The 23735-nt window shown below is 41.9% G+C and overlaps 2 protein-coding genes across 7 annotated transcripts in view; one reads left to right on the top strand and one right to left on the bottom strand.

Annotated features, from left to right (window-relative positions):
• Positions 1-5104, bottom strand: part of DCP1B (decapping mRNA 1B) — a 256755-nt gene extending 251651 nt beyond the window's left edge. Inside the window, exon 1 of the mRNA XM_078673665.1 lies at positions 4884-5104. Coding sequence (XP_078529791.1) covers positions 4884-5069 — 186 coding nt within the window. The 5' untranslated portion in view covers positions 5070-5104. The remainder of the gene's footprint in view (positions 1-4883) is intronic.
• The window catches only part of CACNA1C (calcium voltage-gated channel subunit alpha1 C), a 2299705-nt gene that overhangs the window by 127559 nt on the left and 2148411 nt on the right, over positions 1-23735 (top strand). The gene's annotated exons all lie outside the window — the stretch shown is intronic.

The raw sequence follows: 23735 nt of genomic DNA, 5'->3' as shown, positions 1-23735 counted from the left end.
ACTTCTGACAATGGATGGTGGTTGTTTTCCAAGAAAGATAGCTGCATGGTTTGGGGTTAGCTTCTGCGTGTAGCACTGAGCATTGTTCCAAGACATAACTGGCACTTTGATTTCAATCCAGGATTGAAGTGAGAGCCATGTAATTGCTTTCAAGGGGGTTACAGGCAGTAAGATTCTTTAAAACTCAACATCAATCTAGCTGTTTGATTTTGTACTGGTCAGTCTAATCATAAACCTCTGGAGGTTTTCTAAGAGTGAAAGAGTTTGCAATTAAGTTATGTTGGGGGGGGGGGGGGGGGGTGTTTACATTGATTGCTCCACTCAACACCCAGCCCAGTGTGATTGCTCTGGTGCCCTGGGCAGGGATGCATAGAAACGGAATGTGGCATGCCTTACTTATGTATCCCTGTGATAAATGATGTCCTGTTTGCTCTGTGGGTTAGACTCCAAATTCGTCCTCTTCCCTGAAATGAATTTGTGTATCTTCTGCATACTTCGAAAATTGCATGTGAAGTACCTATTCTACCTGAATTCTCCCATATAATGGTTATCAAAACTAACACGGGTGACCCACGGATTACAATGCATGATACGCTTCATCTATGTTCAACAGTACGCATCTGAATTTATAGTAAAATGTTAGGATCTACCTGGTCATAGGTAGCAGGTAATTGGTGAAAGGTCCGAGATCTATATATGCATGGTTATGAGGTATTCTGCAACTGCATTTTAGTTCCTCAACCATGTAGTAGATTTTGTTGTTCCACATATTTCCAAAGTCATTTTGTGACATACATACACTCTCTAGGTTTTTACCGGGAGAGAGATCAATCCGTAGTTGCCTACAGCTTCATGGTCTTTATGGATTTCTTTGGGAAGAAAACATACCTCAGTAAGTTGATTATGAGGATGCTACTGTTACGGTGTTAAATGGTTCCATAACATCAGAATTAAGTACCAAGCATTGTAGATACTTTTTTTTGTGTGTTACTGAATAGCATACTGTAGCATATAAAAAAATTCAATAAAGATTTGGGAAAAAGATCGCAATTAAGTACTGAGGGAGATTTCTTCATACATGAGGCTGGACAGCACCACATGCAGTTCTGATTTTATTTCATAGTTTAATCTCCTGTTAAACGAAAGTAAAAACATACTAAGATATACCTGTTGGTGGGCATTCATGTACTGACTTGAGGTCCATCCCCCTGGGGATAAGAATATGCAGTACTACAGGTGAAAAGTTACTGAAGAGCTGCAAAATGGTTCCCAGCTGCACATATGGAGATGCACCTAGAATATGATGACAGTATCCACAAAAAAGGAAAAACAAAAAAAAGAGAGACATCTGCCTTTTCTGGTTGGCAATAATTGCAGCAAAACTGTTGGAACTATCAGTCTTTATAAGAAATGCCATTCAACTGAAACTGTTGGCTTTTGCATCTACACAGGCTAGTACAGGCATCTTGTTCAGAGGAGAAATATGACAAAATGGAAAAGTCATTCCGCTTAAATTCTAAGGTGGTGCAAAGTGATCATGTATAAGACAAGGGAAACCGAAGCCCTAAAGTCCTGTATTGCTCAGACACAGAAAATTAAAAAAAACACTAGCACATAAAGGAAGAATGCAGATCCTATGATGCTTTGCTCTTGTGCTTAGCAACATCAATGCTCTGCTGCATCTGGCACCCGATGCCAATAAATTTACAGTTTGGTGCATAGTTGTATTTAGGAGCGGAAAAAGAAAGTGGACTTGTCTCACAGCCTAATGCATGAAAGGGAATTAATTGCTCTGGCATAGATCTAGAGAACAGCGTGTCAGAAAAATGGGGGATGACATGGTAGGAGGCACAAAAAAGATCGAGGGATGCTGAGAAGCTAAGATGTTAAAGGAACGAGAAACAACAGAGGGAAGGAATGATGGCAAGGGACCTTATGTAATATAAAATAAAAAGGAAATGTGTTTGTAAGCAGATACATTTTATTTTGATTTGTCACATGAGGAGCTATCATTGTATATCTTCAACTAAGATCTGCGGCTTTAGATATCTTCAGCAACTTACCAGAAAAGAAGTTGAACACATTTTTGATTTAGAAACATATTTAGCATGCCATCCTAAAATAAAATAGCAAATGAGAGCTGTAAAAACATTTAAAAATTAGACCAGTGACTTACTCTCAAATTCCTGTGCCATAGAATTCTGAAATAAGATAGAATAAGGCAAGTTGTATGTCAGAAGGAAACATCAAATTACAGGAAAAAAAAGATAAAATGTAGATCTAAAACTACTTGAGAAAGGCAAGAGGAGTGCTCCAAATCTATGGAGTACTGTCTAAGAAAGCATGATTAGGAGCGGTCTTGTCATACGAAAATGCATGGCAAATGACAGGCTGATTAGGAGAAAATGGCAATTTAATTAAGTGTTGGATTGTTAGAAAAATACTAGCAAGCAGCATAAGTGTGCACTTACACCAGACCAGGTTTGATGTGATCGAGTGCTTGGCCCCAGATCACTCAAGGAGACACAAGAAGAACTCTCTTCAACAGAGAAAGAGGTGCCAAAAAGACCAAACCAGAAGGGCATTACTCTCCTTCAAGTATGGGAACCCCAAATATTCACCACCTTCCCTAAGTGTTCTGTGTGCCCTAACTGCTTACTTTTTCAAATTAACAACTACAATAACAGGCAGTTCAAACGTTCTAGCAATCAGATATTCCAGAAAATACGAAAACCAAAAGGCTTAAGCCAATGCAGCCATTAAGAACCATTAACAGCTAGATGATAACAAAAAAAATGGTAATAGCAATTGGGAGATTTTTAAAAAAGCCTTTAAATAAAAAGATGATACAAGTCCTACACATTATTGTTTTGTTGCCTAGATTAGGTATATTGAGATCACATTCCCATTTTTCAATTTCGGTGAGGGTAAAAGGAATTATTAAATGTACTTTATAGGGATAAGTGAAATGTCCATGAAGTGCTGCTAGCAACTCATAAGGATTGCAAGGCGGGTATAGTAGAAAGGTTTGTTGACCTGCTTTGCCTGTATTTGGAATGATTAATATGGCATTTAAAACCACTATTGTGTAAACGGCTTGTCCGTGGAATTTGTAAGTAGTCTGATGATCTTGCATTATGTTGTTGAGTTCACTTTATTTTATGTTACAAAGACTAGTACAGTGCTGTATTGCCATCATTACAATGTTGCAGAGCTCTAGGCACTCAGGTACCTTTAGGTACTGGTCTTGAGGATTCTGCCACACGTGGGAGTCATTTTCAGAGTCTTTGAGTTGGCTAAATAATACTATGTTCGTGGCTAAGTGCTGCTTTTGTGAATAGTTTTGGTTATAGCTGTGTTAGGGTGTGGGTAAGCACATACCCTTACCAGTAAAAGCAAGTGTCACCTCTCAAGTCCTGTCATTGGTCTGGTATCTTGATTACCTTCTACATTATGCCATTTATTCAGACTAGCAGTGGGGTGTTGCTTTGGTTTAATGCATCGTCTTGACTGCTACATGCTTTAAAAAGAGTGGAGTGTTATTGAGATCTCAAGAGTTTCAACTGTATGGTATTTCTGAGCTGTGTTGGGTGTGTCAGTGTTGTTCATACATATTTATGCTGCAACTTACTGGTTTTGTTATAGTTGTGAATGTATTTACATAGTGCTTATGACCCTGGCGAGGCATGAAAACGCTTTTTCAGCAAGTAGCATGCTACTCCGGAAGCCTAGATTAGAGGTTGGTACACATATCTTTTGTTTGGTTTTTTCCTCTTTCATTAGTTGCGCTGGGTATGTGCTTTGATTTCATGTGTGTTTAGTAGATTAAGGAGCAGGGATAGAATGACAGGAATGAATTTTAAAAGGAGGAGTTTGGACTAGGGATAAAATAATAGGATTGGATTTGAAGTAATAGGTTTTTTTTTCGTAAGTAGTGATCCTGTGCTTGTCAGATGGCATAGTAAAAATAAGGGGTAAAAATTTGAGAAGGATGTTCGAAAGTTCATAGTAGGTAGGACAGTTTAGGAGGAGTGAGGAATGGGAATGACTAAAGGTTTTTTTTAAAGAGCAAAATATAAATCCTTTCTGCATACATATATACAGACAAGATGCTTGGTAAAGTTACGTTTGATTGATTAAAACCCTGTATATAAAACCCCATATGAACATTTAAGTGTCAATATTTATATGGTCTAATGTCCACATCCTCTGTCATATTTGCATCATTGCTTCGCCCTCGGATTCTTGTTCACCATCTCTCTACACCTGTTAACAGCATCTCGCAGCTCAGCTGCCATCCCTTCCCGTCTTTCCCTCCACTGTTGATTTATCCCGGCTTATTTCGACTCTCCTTTTCAACAGACCCACGATCGCCAACTCTTCTATGCTTCCCGCTTTCATAGAGTACTTTCTATTGTCATACGCGCTTTTTCGCCTATGCTTAATTTTGTTTCTTTATCACCCACTTGTTTCTCCAACACACCGCTTTCTACTGCGCACTCTTAAAAACCTGTTTCGCTCCCACCACTTTACTCAGACTACATGTGAATCTCGCTTTGTCGGTCTCCTCTTCGATTCTATCTTCACTTCAGTCTCCTGACTGGCCCCACTTCTTGTCCCATTCACTTTCTGATGGTCCCCTCACTCGCCGACTCTTGGATACCACTTTCTCCCTCCTACCACCCAGGTATCCTCCTCGTTTGTATCTGTAACGTATAAATATGTACATTTGCTCATGTACTTGGTTCTATCGTGAAGCGCTCCGACACCTTTGGGTAAAGTCCACGCTATATAAAATTGCATAAATAAATAAATACAATTTCCCCCGTTGCTTTTTATTCTACTCTCTGACTCTGTCGCTGAGCCTTTCCTTCTGCACTCACCCATTCGCTCGCTGTGTGGCTGAATGTGTAGAGCGCTACTTGGCTGGCTACGTCCAGAATTCCCCGAATATAGGGATCATGCCTACGCAGAGCAGCCAGGCTAATGTCCAAGCCCTTCTCCAGGAGCAGTCCGCTCACCGCTACCCCAGAGGCAGCCATCTTCCCCTCAGCAGGCACCGGCGCCATGGACACAGAGAGCGGACTAGCGCCGCACTGTTCAAACCTGTACACAATAGCAGAAACTACCATTTTAGGAAGGGAGATAATGGGCTCTGGGTGAAGAGATATAGAAGCGAGGAAAATAGAATCAAGTACAACAAACCTTAAAAGCGAAGAGTTTTACACTACCTGTTGAAAATATAACACTTAAACATTATTAAAAACAATTCGTAATACTCGATACTTAAAAATATTGCCACACCTGTCAAATTCAGCAAGCTAATATTCCATAACTAAAGGCAAATGTAATTTCTGACCTGCTTATTTAAGTATTTAACACTATCTACGTGTTAGATAATTGACAAAATGTGGACAGATTTTGCCATTTCAACATGGCCGCTGGGTTTACAAATTAAGAGAAGCCTTTCGAACTGTGATTCTTTAAGTATCATTGCCACCTCAATCGCCATCGTTGAAACGTTAAAACCACAAGCCAAGTTTAGTTTCATGACAAATACACGTATATTTTTCACAGAACTAACGCCTTTCTCTAGAATGCTGTATATGCGCATTAAAATTAAACCAGTTAGTGAAATGCAGATACTATATTTCGTGGCCTATACCATATAAGTACGCGTCTGAGAAACGTTTGTCTTCCTTCATGGTTTGTCGACGCCCAATTAGCTAGTAAGAACGTTTAAAGGCAAAATCAGTACTACTTTCTCTTCTCATGTTTCTGTTAGGCTAGTACGTAAATTCACCAGACAGAACTCTTCCATGGGAAACATCATTTACTACGAAGGCATCCCCACGCATAACGTTTACCACGGTACACTTACCACGCAAACGTTTTTTCAACGTGGGTGCCTTCCACGACCGTCTATACCACGAAAGTACGTTCAGCGTGGGTTGGGGGGAGACGTGGTATTCCGTCCAGTCGTGCTGGGGGGGCTGGGGGAGGGTTGGGAGGGGGGCTAGGGGGGCTGGGGGGGTCTCCCCCCCAAAAAATAACAACAATTAAGGAGCGAGTTAGATTTAAAAAAAAAACCGCTCTGTGTTATTAATGAAGTAAAAGGAAAGAGCCTCCCCCAAAGACGTGCAGTGTACGTCAAAAAAGAAGTCCTTTATTTATTTTGGAAGACGTGTTTTGACGCTTGTTTCCATGGTAGATGGAAGTAAGGGCTGCTGGAGAAAGACGTGCAGGTAAGACGTGGTACAATCCTTCGTTGTAAATTCCAGCGTGGTAAAGCCACTTGCGATGTAAAATTCGCGTGGTTATGCCATGCGTGGAACTTGAAATCGTTGAAAAATCATATATTCCTCTTCCATTGCCAGAAGCGCGAGTGGGCACGTGACTGTTGTAGGAAAGACAGTGCCAGTCAATAAACGAACTCTCTCCCAGCTTGTTACCCAGGCAACTGCAAATGCATCTTTTTCTATGTGTTTAAAAGGGCAAATAAATACGCATGTTAACTTTAAAATGTATTTGAACCCCTTTCAAAACCAATTATGACAATGTATCCTGCCACCACGGTGTTCTGTGAAACACCAAACAAACCCACATACTAAATAGGGCGTAAAATAGGAGTTGTTGGAGACAAGGGCACCTTGTCTAGAGCAAACATGGATGTCAACAAGTCAACTTTCTTTTGGCCAGTCCTGGACTATCAGCAAAGCACCAACACAAATACCTCAAATCCTTACTTTACTACATTCTGTGACCAAAAAAAGCTAGGATTTTAATGTGTGAAAATGGCTAATTAACATACTAATGACATAATCGGAAATCACATCACAAGATTATTGTGCGGACAATGAAATCACAGGAAATCACGACATGAAATCGCATCTAGATTTGAGTTGGAGGATCATTTGGGTTCTGACCCAGATAACAAATTACAAGTCATTTTTTAGGTCTCGTGACCTATCAATGCGCATGCGCATTGAGCGGAGCGAGATATAAAGGGGCTTAAACAGAGCTTACCGAGATCAGGCGATTCCATGCAGTGCCCGTGAAAAGCTCGCTCAATGTGCATGTGCATTGCCATAAAAAGCGCGTGCACAGACACCAGCCTTCCTCCCACAGTCATCCCCCAGCGTGCGCTGTGCCAACAAGCCTTTGAAGTGAAGCTTAGCTTCACTTCAAAGGTATCCACTACCACCGCCCCCTGCTTCACACGTTTCTCGCATTTCTCCTCCCTCCCTCGCCTCCCTCGCCCTTCAGCGTGCCTTTTCCTAATGTCCAAAGAGTTCACCCTGCTCCCTTTCTTCCTTCGTTCTTTCCTTTCCTTCTTTTGGCCCGTCAGCCTCCATCCTTTCTTTCCCTCTTCCTTGTTTTTCTTTCTCCTAAACTGGCTCTTGCCCAGGACGGCAGACCTCTCTCCAGGCATACTGTGCCCTTAGCTTCTCCAGTTGAACTATTCAGATGAGACACTGTTATCAATTGTGTTTTTTGTTTGCTTTGGACGTCTGCTTTCTCTGCATTAGCCCACGCATCATGATTGACTAACAACTGCTGACTGCTAATGCGCATTCAACGAGTTTCAAGAGGTTTCCTGGATTATAGTGATGGTCCCTAAAGGAACTCACACGTAATTTTGAGCCTTGCACGAGAAAGAACTTCTTTCTCAGATCGGAGGGCATTTGTCAGACTCTGAGCTCCTGAATGAAGCGACCCCCACGGACTTTATGTACCAAATTGTTTGGCGCTCACTTGTGTCGGCATTTTCTAGGGCAAAGTGGCGTACTGGCGTATTATCGTGTATCTGGCAGCAAATTTGAGTCCCAATAAACAATGCAGATTTACTTAGTTTTACTGTTTGTAGCGCTTAATTTGAAACAGTTTAAAAAACATTTATAAATTCCAGTCACGCAGATCCACAGGTGTAATTACATGCACATATTGCACTTACATCTAAATAAATGCACGTATTGCACTTACATCTAAATAAATGCACATATTGTACTTGGATGTAATTACGTGTACATATTGTACTGGCATGTAATGTAATAACATGTACCACGTGTACCTATTGTACCTATTGCACTCACATGTACATACATACCTGTTGCACTTGTTTCCAGTTTACCCTTCTAGGGATTTTTGTAAGACGGATGTACAGACTCAGTCCGATTGTAGTGATCGACTAGAAAATGTCTTAAAGACATTGTTTCTAGAAGTGTATATGTTCTTAGTCTATTTATGTCACGGATTACGTTCTATGCCCTCACACCCCCTCACCCCCCTCACCCTCTCACACCCCCTCACCCTCACAGCCCCTCACCCTCACACCCCCTCACCCTCACACCCTCTCACCCTCACCCCCCTCACCCCCCCTCACCCTCACACCCTCTCACCCTCACACCCCCTCACCCTCACACCCCATCATCCACCCTCACACCCCTCACCCACCCTCACACACTCTCACCCTCACACACCCTCTCACCCTCACACCCCCACACCCTCACACACCCTCACCCACCCTCACCCTCACCCCCCCTCACGCTCACACACCCTCACCCTCACACACCCTCACTCAACCTCACACCCTCACCCTCACACCCCCTCTCACACCCTCACACACCCTTACCCTCACACCTTCACCCCCCTCACCCTCACACCCCCTCACCTGCACACACCCTCACCCTCACACACCCTCACTCACCCTCACACCCACACCCTCAAACCCCCTCACCCTCCCAACCCTCTCACCCTCACACACCATCACACCCTCGCCCTCACCCTCACACCCCCTCACTCATCCTCACTCACCCTCACTCACCCTCACTCACTCACCCTCACTCACCCTCATACACCCTCATCAGCATAGCATAACAAAACATAGCATAGCATAACAAAAAAAGCATAGGATACACACCCTCACAATCCTCTCACCCTCACCCTCGCCCTCACACCCTCACCCTCACTAACCCTCACTCACCCTCACCCACCCTCACTCACCCTCACTCACCCTCGCTCACCCTCACCAGCATAGCATAACAAAACATAGCATAGCATAACAAAACAAAGCATAGGATAGGAAAACAAAGCATAGCATAGCATAGCATAACAAAGCATAGCATAACAAAACACAACAAAACATACCATATCATAACAAAACATAGCATAACAAAACAAAGCATAGCAAAACAAAACATAGCATAGTATAACAAAGCATAGCATAACAAAACATAGCATAACAAAACATAGCAAAACACAACAAACCATAGCATAACAACACATAGCATAACAAAGCATAGCATAACAAAACATAGCATAACAAAACAAAGCATACCATAATAAAACACAACAAAACATAGCATAGCATAACAAAACATAGCATAACAAAGCATAGCAGAGCAAAACATAGCATAGCATAACAAAGCATAGCATAGCATAACAAAGCATAGCATAGGAAAACATAGCATAGCATAACAAAACATCGCATAACAAAGCATAGCCTAGCAAAACACAACAAAACATAGCATAACAAAACACAACAAAACATAACAAAACACAACAAAACATAGCATAGCATAACAAAACAAAGGATAGCATAGCATAACAAAACAAAGCATAGGATAGCATAACAAAACAAAACATAGCATAGTATAACAAAGCAAAGCATAACAAAACATAGCATAACAAAACATAGAAACACACAACAAACCATAGCATAACAAAACATAGCATAACAAAACATAGCAAAACACAACAAACCATAGCATAACAAAACACAACAAAACATAGCATACATAGCAAAACATAGCATAGCATAACAAAACACAACAAAGCATAGCATAACAAAACAAAGCTTAGCATAGCATAACAAAACATAGCATAACAAAGCATAGCATAACAAAACATAGCATAACAAAACAAAGCATAGCATAATAAAACACAACAAAAGATAGCATAGCATAACAAAACATAGCAGAGCAAAACATAGCATAGCATAACAAAACATAGCATAGCATAACAAAGCATAGCTTAGCAAAACATAGCATAGCATAACAAAACATCGCATAACAAAGCATAGCATAGCAAAACACAACAAAACATAGCATAGCATAACAAAACACACCAAAACATAGCATAGCATAACAAAACAAAGCATAGCATAGCATAACAAAACAAAGCATAGGATAGCATAACAAAACAAAGCATAGCAAAACAAAACATAGCATAGTATAACAAAGCATAGCATAACAAAACATAGCATAACAAAACATAGCAAAACACAACAAAGCATAGCATAACAAAACATAGCATAACAAAACATAGCAAAACACAACAAACCATAGCATAACAAAACATAGCATACATAACAAAACATAGCTTGGCAAAGCATAGCAAAACATAGCATAGCATAACAAAACACAACAAAGCATAGCATTGCATAACAAAACACAACATAGCATAACAAAACAAAGCTTAGTATAGCATAACAAAACATAGCATAACAAAGCATAGCATAACAAAATATAGCATAACAAAACAAAGCATAGCATAATAAAACACAACAAAACATAGCATAGCATAACAAAACATAGCATAGCATAACAAAGCATAGCAGAGCAAAACATAGCATAGCATAAAAAATAGCATAGCATAACAAAGCATAGCATAGCAAACCATAGCATAGCATAACAAAACATCGCATAACAAAGCATAGCCTAGCAAAACACAACAAAACATAGCATAGCATAACAAAACACAACAAAACAAAGCATAGCATAACAAAACAAAGCATAGCATAGCATAACAAAATAAAGCATAGGATAGCAAAACAAAACATAGCATAGCATAACAAAACAAAGCATAACATAACAAAACATAGCATAACAAAACATAGCATAACAAAACACAACAACACATAGCATAACAAAACACAACAAAACAGCATAGCTTAACAAAACACAACAAAACATAGAATGGCTTAACAAAACATAACAAAACATATAATAGCATAGCAAAACACAGCATAGCATACCAAACACAGCGAAACATAGCATGGCATAACAAAACATAGCATAGCAAAACAAAGCATAGCATAATAAAACACAAACATAGCATAGCATAACAAAACATAGCATAACAAAGCATAGCAGAGCAAAACATAGCATAGCAGAACAAAACATAGCATAGCATAACAAAGCATAGTCCAGCAAAACACAAGAAAACATAGCATAGCATAACAAAACACAACAAAACATAGCATAGCATAACAAAACAAAGCATAGGATAGCAAAACTAAACATAGCATAGCATAACAAAACAAAGCATAGGATAGCAAAACAAAACATAGCATAGCATAACAAAACATAGCATAACATAACAAAACATAGCATACCAAAACACAACACATAGCATAACAAAACACAACAAAACAGCATAACTTAACAAAGCACAACAAAAGATAGCATGGCTTAAGAAAACATATAATAGCATAGCAAAACACAGCATAGCATACCAACACAACAAAACATAGCATAGCATAGCATAACAAAACATAGCATAGCAAAACAAAGCACAGCATAATAAAACACAACAAAACATAGCATAGCATAACAAAACATAGCATAACAAAGCATAGCAGAGCAAAACATAGCATAGCATAACAAAACATAGCATAGCATAACAAAACATAGCATAGCATAACATAGCATAGCATAGCAAAACATAGCATAGCATAGCATAACAAAACATAGCATAGCATAACAAAACAGCATAGCATAGCATAACAAATCAAAGCATAGGACAGCATAGCATAGCATAACAAAACAAAACATAGGATAGCAAAACAAAACATAGCATAGCATACAGCATCACCCAGCACCACCACAGCATCACTCAGTGGCACCACAACATCACTGAGCTCCACCACAGCATCAATCTGTGCAACCATTCAACAACAACTGGTTCAAATATGGTATCTCAATGTTTCAAGCTTTATTACAAATGTAACAAAAAGATGTTAATATTTCACTTCTGTTCTTGGATTTTCGTCACAATAAAATGCACTGAACATAATCTTAACAAATGTTATTTACAAAAGTTTAAGCTATTGCCATTATAAATTACAATAACTTTTATTTAAGTATTAATTATTAAAAAAAATTAAAAACCATTGTTATTTGTAATATCAATACATGTAAGTCACGTAAATACAACACATATTGCATTACAAATGCTATAGGTGTCACATTTGCAAAAGTTATAACTATTGGCATTGTAAATGACAAAGCTATTAATTTCGCTATTTGCAAAAACAAAACATAAATAAAAAATTTGTCATTTACAATACCAATAGCTCAAACTTTCCTAATACGAGACCTATTGCATTGCAAATGCTTGTTTTAGTCATCTGTTCATCCTTAAACTCCCTAACACTGGTTCAGGCAGTTACTAAGAACTGCCAATTAGGCCTTTAGTCTTAAAATGTCAGTATGAAAACTCTTTGAATAATTATTTTTGAAAGACATTGTTTCTGTCTCTTTCTAACACTTGCAATGGGAAACTTCCAAAAGCACAACATAAAAAATCCCAATGGCATAAAAACTGCTTTAAATAGAAGCCTATCTTTGCAGCTGAAAGGAATTCAAAGCACCTGTTCAGAAGATAGTGTGAAGGATGTGACTCGATTAGGGCCACCCGGGTCACTCGCAACCACCTCTCAGCCTTCCAAACAAATGAAGAGTTGGTCAGACAGTAGAGAATACAAACCAAGTATATTTATTCAGATACACTTGAGCGGGGCCCTGTCTCTGTGGATTGCTGCAGAGGGACTGACACTAGCAAACATGGTGATACACTATGTACGATTCAGAACCAATGAAGTCATGCCCAGACTGGAAATTTCCAGATGGAGGCAGCTACACAAAGAAGGTACAGAAGGATAAGTTTCGATCCTGAGACCAGGCACACACTATCTCTATGCTAAGGTCGTTCTGCCTGTGCCCATCGCTGGACTAGTGGGAGCAGGCCTCTATCTAGTAGAAAAGTTATGCGCTAATAAGAACAGTTTATTCATTAGTACAGCATGGCCCAACCTTGAAGAAAACAAGAATTACCAAAGCAGCTTCTCACAGAGACAGAAAAAGACTAGTTTCGATCATGACTCAAAATGGTGGTCAAACATAAAATGGTGCAGCGAATGGTAACTTTAGGCAGAGCAATATATAGACAACACAGCTAAGACATTTTCATTCTTCTTCATCCCCGTGCCTACAGACTAACATTTGCTCACTTGGCCACTGGATTCAAGATAGCCTGGCTGATGAGGATTATGAATCAGAAACCGGTCCTAGGATGTTTGTTTCCGGTCCAGGGAAGACATGGCTTGGCAGTTCGGGCTGGACTGTTCCCATGAGGCACAGGGTCAGACTGATTTGCATATAGCCATGTCTGAACTGGGGTGGCCGAGTGAGCTAAAGAATGGTGATGGATTAAACCCAGATCAGTTGACTGGGGGTGAGTGTTTGATTTGTTCAAACGCTCCGTCCATCATCCCCTTTTGTATCGCTTTGTTCGCCCTAAGTGTGGCAGGGTATGCTCAGACGTGAGTCCCTTGCTCACTTGGCCACTGGATTCAAGATAGCCTGGCTGATGAGGATTATGAATCCAAAACCGGTCCCAGGATGCTTGTTTCTGGTCCAGGGAAGACATGGCTTGGCAGTTCGGGCTGGACTGTTCCCATGAGGCACAGGGTCAGACTGATTTGCATATAGCCATGTCTGAACTGGGGTGGCCGAGTGAGCTAAAGAATGGTGATGGATTAAACCCAGATCAGATCAGTTGACTGGTGGTGAGTGTTTGATTTGTTCAAACGCTCCGTCCATCATCCCCTTTTGTAACGCTTTGTTCGCCCTAAGTGTGGCAGGGTATGCTCAGACGTGAGTCCCTTGCTCACTTGGCCACTGGATTCAAGATAGCCTGGCTGATGAGGATTATGAATCCGAAACCGGTCCCAGGATGCTTGTTTCCGGTCCAGGGAAGACATGGCTTGGCAGTTCGGGCTGGACTGTTCCCATGAGGCACAGGGTCAGACTGATTTGCATATAGCCATGTCTGAACTGGGGTGGCCGAGTGAGCTAAAGAATGGTGATGGATTAAACCCAGATCAGTTGACTGGGGGTGAGTGTTTGATTTGTTCAAATGCTCCGTCCATCATCCCCTTTTTTATCGCTTTGTTCGCCCTAAATGTGGCAGGGTATGCTCAGACGTGAGTCCCTTGCTCACTTGGCCACTGGATTCCAGATAGCCTGGCTGATGAGGATTATGAATCCGAAACCGGTCCCAGGATGCTTGTTTCCGGTCCAGGGAAGACATGGCTTGGCAGTTCGGGCTGGACTGTTCCCATGAGGCACAGGGTCAGGATGATTTGCATATAGCCATGTCTGAACTGGGGTGGCCGAGTGAGCTAAAGAATGGTGATGGATTGAACCCAGATCAGTTGACTGGGGGTGAGTGTTTGATTTGTTCAAACGCTCCGTCCATCATCCCCTTTTGTATCGCTTTGTTCGCCCTAAGTGTGGCAGGGTATGCTCAGACGTGAGTCCCTTGCTCACTTGGCCACTGGATTCAAGATAGCCTGGCTGATGAGGATTATGAATCCGAAACCGGTCCCAGGATGCTTGTTTCCGGTCCACGAAAGACATGGCTTGGCAGTTCGGGCTGGACTGTTCCCATGAGGCACAGGGTCAGACTGATTTGCATATGGCCATGTCTGAACTGGGGGGGGCGGAGTGAGCTAAAGAATGGTGATGGATTAAACCCAGATCAGTTGACTGGGGGTGAGTGTTTGATTTGTTCAAACGCTCCGTCCATCATCCCCTTTTGTATCGTACAGACTAAATAAGACATGCTGTGTTACAACTGAAGAAAAAGGGCCAGTTGATATGGGAGGTTACAAATACAGACAAGGCGGAACCAAGGAGGGCCTAACAAGCCTAATAACGACTTGCAAGCCAGCTTTTATGAAGGACAATGACACAAGCCAATGACAAATATACGTTGAGAGTGGGTGGGGCTTCAAAGCCATACTCCAATACTGCATGCCTCGCAGCAGTGCAGGCGCTGCCAGGCTCGACCTAAAAACAGTAGCCTACTGCAATGGCATAATAAAACTTGCGGGGCCCCACGCTCCGGATCCTGTCAGGAGCTCTCAGGCCAGGGGCCTGCCACCCATGCACAGTCCCAAAATCCCCTGGAGCTAGCCCCCGCATAGCTGAGGATGTGGGCTGTAATGTTACACCACTGGCCTACAGCTTACATCAGTATAGTTGGCAAGTATGCAAATCTTACTCTTCACGAGCAAACCTCACATTTAGAGATCAGGTTGAGCACTGACCAACACCAGGCTGAGTCTGATTGCTGCAGAAGTCTGGGCATTTAGAACTCCGAATGTGGCATTTGTCAGATCTCATACATGTGCAGGGTTGATCCTGATAGTTTTTTTAAACAATTTTGATTGTTTTACAAACCTAATTGTGTTTGTAGAGGTATGATTTACACAATATGTTTATTGACACATTTTTAATTGCATACTCTCAATTTTGATCCATGAACAAAGCCTAAAGAAAGGAGATTTGTGCAGTTCTCAATAATTTCAACAATGAAGTTTGAGTTTTTGTGTTGACTTATAACAATGTGCATATCAACAACATTTATTAAACAAGAAACTTTGCAGGTCTGTTGTCTAATTTGTGCATATCGTGGTTATATAGTACTTGCTTAGCCTGCTCTTTTTTATATACAATATATTTATGCTATATCTCAGTTTTGACATGTACAGAGCAGAAGTGGAAGATGAAATACATGTCTTCTATCTGTAGGGATCCGGGGGGCTAGTCTTCAGTGAGCAGATGCAAGTCTCTCGGTATTGCATCTCTTCTCCAGGCCCTTCATCATCTCCATCTGTTATTGGTGATCAATATAACTCTCCAATTGCATGCCCTCAATGTTGAACAGCATTTACAAACCTGTTTATATGCACTCATCAAAGTAGTTTGTCATCATTATTGGTGTTGGATCATATCCGTACTAATTCATCCCAAACCTGAGGATTTCTGCTTTATTCCTCCCACTCTGACATTCCATAGGCAATATGAAGTTCTTTAACGCAGTCCAGTGCAGCACTTGTGTTTTTTCCAGGGTGTGATGTCCGGCACTCTGTTTGATTTACCGTCGCTAGATACGATATCCCTGTTTTCAAATCATGGACAGTCGATAGGATCAGCAACTCTTTTACTAGGGTGGTAGGGAGTTTATGTCTGCCTGTTCCATAAACTATTCCAAAACAGGGATCTTTGTACTATGTTTGTATACGTCAGAGTAACAGCCCAAGAGCTCTTGATTGATGTCTAATTGTATATGTACTACTTTACCTTCTTGGTTGCGGATACTAATAATCGGTGACCAGTTTCGTTTTTTTAGCAACCAGGCCAGCAATCTCCCTGTTCTGTTAACTAAGTTATGTCTTTGGGCCATATATGCCTTATCTGTACATTTCGCAATTTCTCCATTAAGGTGGAATACCTTACCATGCGCTATGTAAGTTCTTCCTTGTTTGCCTGGCTATGTTCAGCTGTCAATTCCAAAACAGTACGTTTTTTTTTTGAGTGCCAATTCTCTCTCCAGTCAATTTCTATTTCTGTATGTCCTTATGCAATGTCCCCTAATCACAATTTAAAAGGCCTTACCTTCCACCAGTGCATCAATGGGGGCCTTTCCATTATTTTCCCTTTTGGAGTACCCAAGATAGGAAAGTTGTTCTGGCCTCTCCTTAACTCACTCGCAGCAAAAAGAGATTGTGATAAGAGATAGTTTTGCAAAGATATTCAGTTTGCATGGCAGATGTATGTATCTTTTTTTGTACACATTTTTTAACTAACCTCATATGCAAATTGTGTACATATGAAACATATGTGTAGTTATTAGTAGCTGAGTTGTGTGACCCCTAGTAGTCAACTAGATTCCAATTAAATATTCGACCTCTCATCAGTGAGATACTGGAGCTCTCAGTAGCCTTTGCCACTGTCTCTTACCCCATCTATATCCAGCACGTTCTCAAAACCGGAATCACCATCCAGCCCTTTGATGGATCAGCTCCTTTCTCTCAGGATGCACTCAGTCAGCCTAGCTCCATATTCGTCAGCCACCTCCAAATAGGATCTGTGGCATCCTTAAAGACTTTCTTTCTGAGTCGCACTCTCTTCAACAGTTACATGACCCCTCTCACCAACATCATCTTTGCAACGGACCTAGCATTCTCTCATATGCTGACAACACCCAGCTCATCCTTTCTTACTAGCAGAAGACCCCCACAAAAACTTCATCAGCTACATTCGAGGTTGCAAGCTAGATGGAAATCAGCTGCTCAAAACTCAGCAGTGATGAAACAGAAGTGGTCATTTTTGAAAAAGACACTTCTCTCTGTTCCTCACGCTAGTCAGACCCCCAGGATATAGCGGCATGGATTGGCAAATTTAGCGGCACAAAAATGAAAATTTAGCGGCACAAAAATGGAAATTTAGCGGCATTTAGCGGCATTTTATTTTGGGGGGTTTTCGACAACAAACACAGATATCTTATTGTTTGAGTTATTTTACAACATGGAGCTATGTACATTTTGTTTATTTACAATTCAGCCCATTTGTTTTGGTTAAAAGGCATGTTAATCTTGGCCATGTACGTTCAGTTCTTCTGAGCACTCCAAATCTAGACCAGTATTGTGCTGCTGGTTATAATGTAAAAACAATAATGCCCGGATCGATTGCTCTGAAAGGGACCGTTGTCTGGATGAGAGAATAATTTTGTAGATGCTGGCCCCACCGAAAATAAATAAAAATGCAATTTGGGCCCCCGGGGCCCACCGCGTGCCTCGTGTGCGGCGGGCCCCACCAGAAAGCAAAACAAATGGACTTTGGGCCCCCGGGGCCCGCCGCGTGCCCCGTGTGCGGCGGGCCCCACCGGAAAGTTAAAAAAATGCAAATTGGGCCCCCGGGGCCCGCCGCGCGCCACGTGTGCGGCGGGCCCCACCGAAAATAAATAAAAATGCAATTTGGGCCCCCGGGGCCCGCCGCGTGCCCTGTGTGCGGCGGGCCCCACCGGAAAGCACAACAAATGGACTTTGGGCCCCGTGTGCGGCGGGGCCCGCCGCGTGCCCCGTGTACGGCGGGCCCCACCGGAAAGCAAAACAAATGGACTTTGGGCCCACGGGGCCCGCCGCGTGCCCCATGTGCGGCGGGCCCCCACAGTAGCAGCAGGAAGGTACCTGTACCTGGCTGAGCGGGTCTCGTCGTCGTCCCGGTCGTCGCCTACTTCTCCGCTTGCTCCCTCCTGCCTCCTGCTTGCTCCCTCTGCCTGCCGGCTGCCGTTTCCACCTTCACCTTCCACCTGTCCACCTGGTTGTTCCTTTCCTCTGGGTGTCCGCCGCGAAATCCTGGATGGAATCGGGAGTGAGGAGGGCAATAAGAAGACGAGCGAGAGCAGAGCAGACCCTTTCTTGCTTTCTATTGGCTCTCCGCGCGTGCCCAATCAAAAACAGTGGATTTCGCGGCCGGTTTGGCAAAAATCACGGGATTTGCACAAAGCTGCAGATTTCGCAATTTTTTTGCAAATCGCGAAATCGCAATATCCTGGGGGGTCTGGCTAGTGGCTGACTGTGCTAGGACCCCCTCCATGCCTATGCAACGGGGCCAGGAACCTAGGCATCATGAGTAACAGCAAAATCTTGATGACCAACACAGTCGCATCCATCTGCTTCCATTTCTCTCAAGCTACTCCAGAAAGTCTTCAGATGGCTCCCGCTTGACCCCTGACAGTCTGTCAAGCAAGCTTATATCACCAGCAGACCGGACTACGACTACGCCATCTACGTCAGTATCACCTCTCAACTTACCAAGAGTCTCCAAGTCATACAGATGAAGCCGCAAAACTCACGCTCAAACTACTACACCACACTCACATGTCCAAACGCCTAGTGCACCTCCATTGACTCCTTCTCCATAGACACAGCCTCTTTAAACTCCTCACACAAATCTACAAAGTACAACACAAGTCTCACCACCTCAATAGCCACGTCCTATTCCACACAACGACTGACAACACTACTCGGCCAACCTGCTCCTCGCCCAAATACCCTGCATCTGCAAAGCCACAGAAGGGACGTGCCGTTTCCTACTTTGCCCCCAAAGCCTTAAACAATCTCCTCTACCACATCCGAGCTTTAGCTTCATCCTAGAGTTCCGTAGGAAGCTGAAAACCTGGCTATCCCAACAGGCTCCAGACAGGCCTGCACCCCATTTCTAAGTCACCAGAATTTACTTCTGGGTGATATGCATGTCATTCCAATAGGTATAACAAACCATGACATAGCATAACAATCTTGCAGTTTTCACAACTGGGGAGCTAGGTTGAAATGGTAGGATCTATGCATGTCCACATCATACATTCCATCGTAGTCTCCCTCTAGCAACATAGGCAATTGTGATTGCACCATAACTAATGTCAGTGCATCATGGAATTGCGCCTGTTCAGTGGTACATGCATGCACACTGGCCAACAATACATCTACTCTACCTAACCTACCTTCAAAAGGGATAATCCTATCCACCTGATCAGTGGTAATTTAATGGACCCAAAAGGATAACCCCTGTTCCCAAATGAGAGCAGTTCTGGCTTAATCCTAATGCCCAGTTGTATACAGATGGCCTCTCCATCTTCTCCGCAGTCAAAAGCCCTCCTCATGAGTGGGGTGTGTCTCTTGCGCTTTAAGGCTACATGTCCGCACACACCCATTTTTTAGATAGGAATTCATCTTATAGTTTGTTCTAATTGTTCTTGCCACAGACATTCCAAGTTAGGAACTTACATTCTTGAAGCCATATGTCCACGCAATATAAGAGTTTTAGCCTTTGTGACTTGCTGCGGAGGTAGTGGGGGGACAGGTCAAGCAGGGCAGGATGGGGAGATGGACAAGCAACATCGCAAAAAATCCTTAATTCAAGCAGGATCAGCATCACAAACTGAACGTGTCATTGTGTAATGTAACTGGTGAGAACTTAAAGTACCCCAATGCCATCTGCTTATTTTCGCACTATGGCAAGACGGACGACAAAGGGAACACTCCAATACCATCAGATCGTGCAAAAAAAAATAACCGGCGGCCTATAAAGCTTACATATAGAACACAAAACGTCTCTCCGAGACAGGAAGGTGCTGCCTAGCTGAGACCTAAGAGGCAGTTCTTATTAGTCCTCAGACAGAAACTTCTCTCATCCCTCTATTTGCTTTTTTCAAGGAAGTGCTCCCTGTTTTTGTAGTCCCAGATTGATAATGGGACAAATAGGACATCAGCTGCCACAACACAAAAGATAAAATATGAAATGGATTTACTACATGCTGTACTTATGTTATAGTATTTTTGCTATGGTCATTGGCTCTCTGCCTTTGTGGAACCTTAAGGCGGTTATGTTCTTTGTTGTTTTGAAAAGTGACAATCCCTTGATGGTTAGTTGATCCTCTGGGAAGTGTCCGTTTTGTTTGCAAGAAATCAGAAACATGAGAGTTCTAGTTGCACTTGTGGTTGGCAGATACAAAAATGAGGGCTGGCTAATTGACAAATGGGTAACCGGCTTTGTTATCCGAGTCCGCTTTAACCAACTATCTGGCAGATGCATCAACGTAGCCGTTTGCTATTCCTAAATAGCGATTTTTAAGGAATCGCTATTTAGGAATAGCAAAGGCCTATGCATGTAGGAATCGCTATTAAAATAGCGATTCCTAAACATTCCTTAATTGCTACTCGCAAATTGCTAGTCGCATTTAAGGAATGCTGTCCCATTCATTCCTATGGGCCTACAGGCCCATAGGAATGAATTGCTAATGCAATTTCAAGGGTGCAAGGGTGTCAAAATGACACCCTGTTGCACCCCTGAAATTGATCTCTGCACATATGTTGCACACACACACACATGCCCTAAGGGCATGTGTGTGCGCAACATGAAACTTTGAAAAATGCACAAAAGTGCTTTTTTCAAAGTTTTAGCAAATTACCATGAAGTTCAACTTCATGGTAATTTGCTACTCCTATTAGCGAATTTGCTATTTTTTTTACTTTCATGCATTGCATTTAAGGAATCTCAGTTTGGGATTCCTTAAATGCAATCGCAATTTAAGGAATCTCAATTTAGAGATTCCTTAAATTGCGATTTTTGCATTTGGGATGATGCATCCCAAATGCAAAAATACCGGGAGCAAAGGGGCAGATTCTGAGAATCTGCCCTTCTGCTCCCGGTATTTACTTTGATGCATATGCCTGTAAGTAATTTCACACTATTTAATTCCGAACCTTGGACTTTCGCTTTCCTGTTAAAAGTATAACCTTTGAAGCCCCAGGTGCTCAGGACTTTTGGAAAACAAGACCTGGATGAAAGTGACACTCTTGACATGGGGACACTTTGGTTGTAACCTAGCGCATTTTTTTCTGGACAGTTCCTTTTGTAAGTAAAATGTGATATAGATAATGTGGGCCAGTACTGACTAGACCAGTGTACTGGAAGTTCTCATTACACTAGTTTTGAGCGCCAGACCCTCTCCCTGCCAAGGAATGCCTTCACTTATCACAAGTTAAGAGGAAGCTTGTAAATGTCATTTCTAGCTCCTCGGGGTTGACATGTGCCCTGTTCCCGCAGCCTACAGATTACAAGAGGAGTTCAAAGTGTTATCTAAAATTGACCAGTGTTGTTCTGTGCGTAATCATATGCATAATTATGCTTGTAATTTTTAGACTGTTGTATTGCCAGCCAGAACTGAAGCACTCTGTGATGACATCATCGAATATAGCTTTAATACTAAATAGGATATGGTGTGCCAGTTGGAAGAGAGTCTTCAGAATATGAGATGCTAGTTTATGACCATAAAGGGATATAAGTCAATGAGCTAGGATTTCATGAAGGTTTCTTCATGCAAATGCTCATAGGATTGCTGGTTGCTCTTAGTTTTCACAGTGATACCTGGGGCCTCTCTCAGACTTATCCTGAGAGAGGTTCGTGGCTTGTCTAACCTGAGGTGAAGCATGTGTCCGGTAAGTTTAGTCCCAATCTCAGTACAAGATTTCATGTGGAGAGTTGGACTGTGTGGTACATGGTGATCAAGTGAGAAATCAGGATCCCATTTTAGCGCATAGTTGGTACAATCGTCTTTCTCTGACTGACAAAGATATTGCAAACACTGCTCTAATGCTGGTGAAAGCAGCGCCAGGATTTGCCAAGTGAGTTTCTTGTTGGCCGGACTGCAGGCGGAGAAAAAAGACGTAGGGTACAGAGAACGTTGTTCATCTTCAGGCAGTGTGCCAGAAACGCAACTGTAATGAGTGCTTTTTGAGAGAAAAATACATTTTTGCTTTTATGTAATTTTTGTATATATTGGCAAAGATTTGCAACTTCCCCCAATGGTAATGTTTTACACAAAACATGGCAAAACCAGCACTGACAAAGCAAAAGGTTGGCAGCCAATACGTCACATCATTTGGCCCGATAGATGTCTTCTGTACTAATGTTTCACATCCTTTGTTCTAGTATATGTCAAATTGTTCGGCCCCATCTATGTCCTCGTTCAAACATAATATTCCACAACCTTTCGTTCTGTAATTTGTCAAATCTTTTGGGGAACTATATGTCACATGCTTTAATTTAACATACAACATAGCCTTTAGTATAGAACAAATAGATAGATCACATCATTTATTCTACTCTTAAATGTAATGCCACATCTTTTATTCTCATGTATGTATGTTACATTCACTCCTCCAGTACCTATGTCAACATGCGACACATCCTTTATTACTTTAGATTATGAAACATCCTTCATTGTGACATGTTTCACAATGAAAGATGTTCATATTTCACACTGCTATATATCAAGCCGCTTGCTCCATCATAGGGCACTTGACGTATACTGGTATGTGTCTGAAGGTTAGTTCTTCAGTTTGTTATATCATAAGGTCGAGTATCGAAAATCTGTCATATCGCTTGCTCAGTGTACGTCATATCCTCTGCACCAATTCACTCTGATATATATCACGTTGCTTGCTCCATCATAGGTCACTTGACGTATACTGCTATGTGTCATCAGCTTAGTTCTTCAATTTGTCAGATCACATGGCTTGCTCGGTGTACGTCATATCCCGTGCTCGAGTGTACGTCATATATCGTGCTCCAATATCGTTTTGAGTGATGAGCTCTGGGACGGCTTTGTAATAGTCTTCGACAGGGTATTGACTTTTCCTCTTCTGCTCCACATGTTTTAGTATTATTTTTTTGTGCAGGAAACGCTATATCTGTTCGTAACTAAAACACTAACCCCACCGTATGGAGTAGAGCTATCCTTAATGGCTTCTCTTGTAATAACTCAGATTATTATATGCTACTGCATGAGCGATTAATTCAATTACCAGCCCTACATATTCTGTCGAGCTTTTTTCCACCATATGCTGATGAAATAAAGATGCTGCCTTCCTTTCACTGTTGGAATGCATGTTTCAGCTACGGTACAAATCACACTTTTATGTTTTTAAAACTAGTAGAGGTGAAATCTTTATCATTAAATTTGGCTTAAGGCGCGCATGGCCGCAACAGACAGATTTGACAATTTATGCTTCTGAAAGTTTGCATTTTGCGTGTTCATCC

The sequence above is a fragment of the Lissotriton helveticus genome, chromosome 1_1 (assembly GCF_964261635.1).
Source record: "Lissotriton helveticus chromosome 1_1, aLisHel1.1, whole genome shotgun sequence".
NCBI lineage: Eukaryota > Metazoa > Chordata > Amphibia > Caudata > Salamandridae > Lissotriton > Lissotriton helveticus.
Note: the sequence above shows the minus strand (reverse complement) of the source record. Positions and strands in the feature narration are given on the sequence as shown.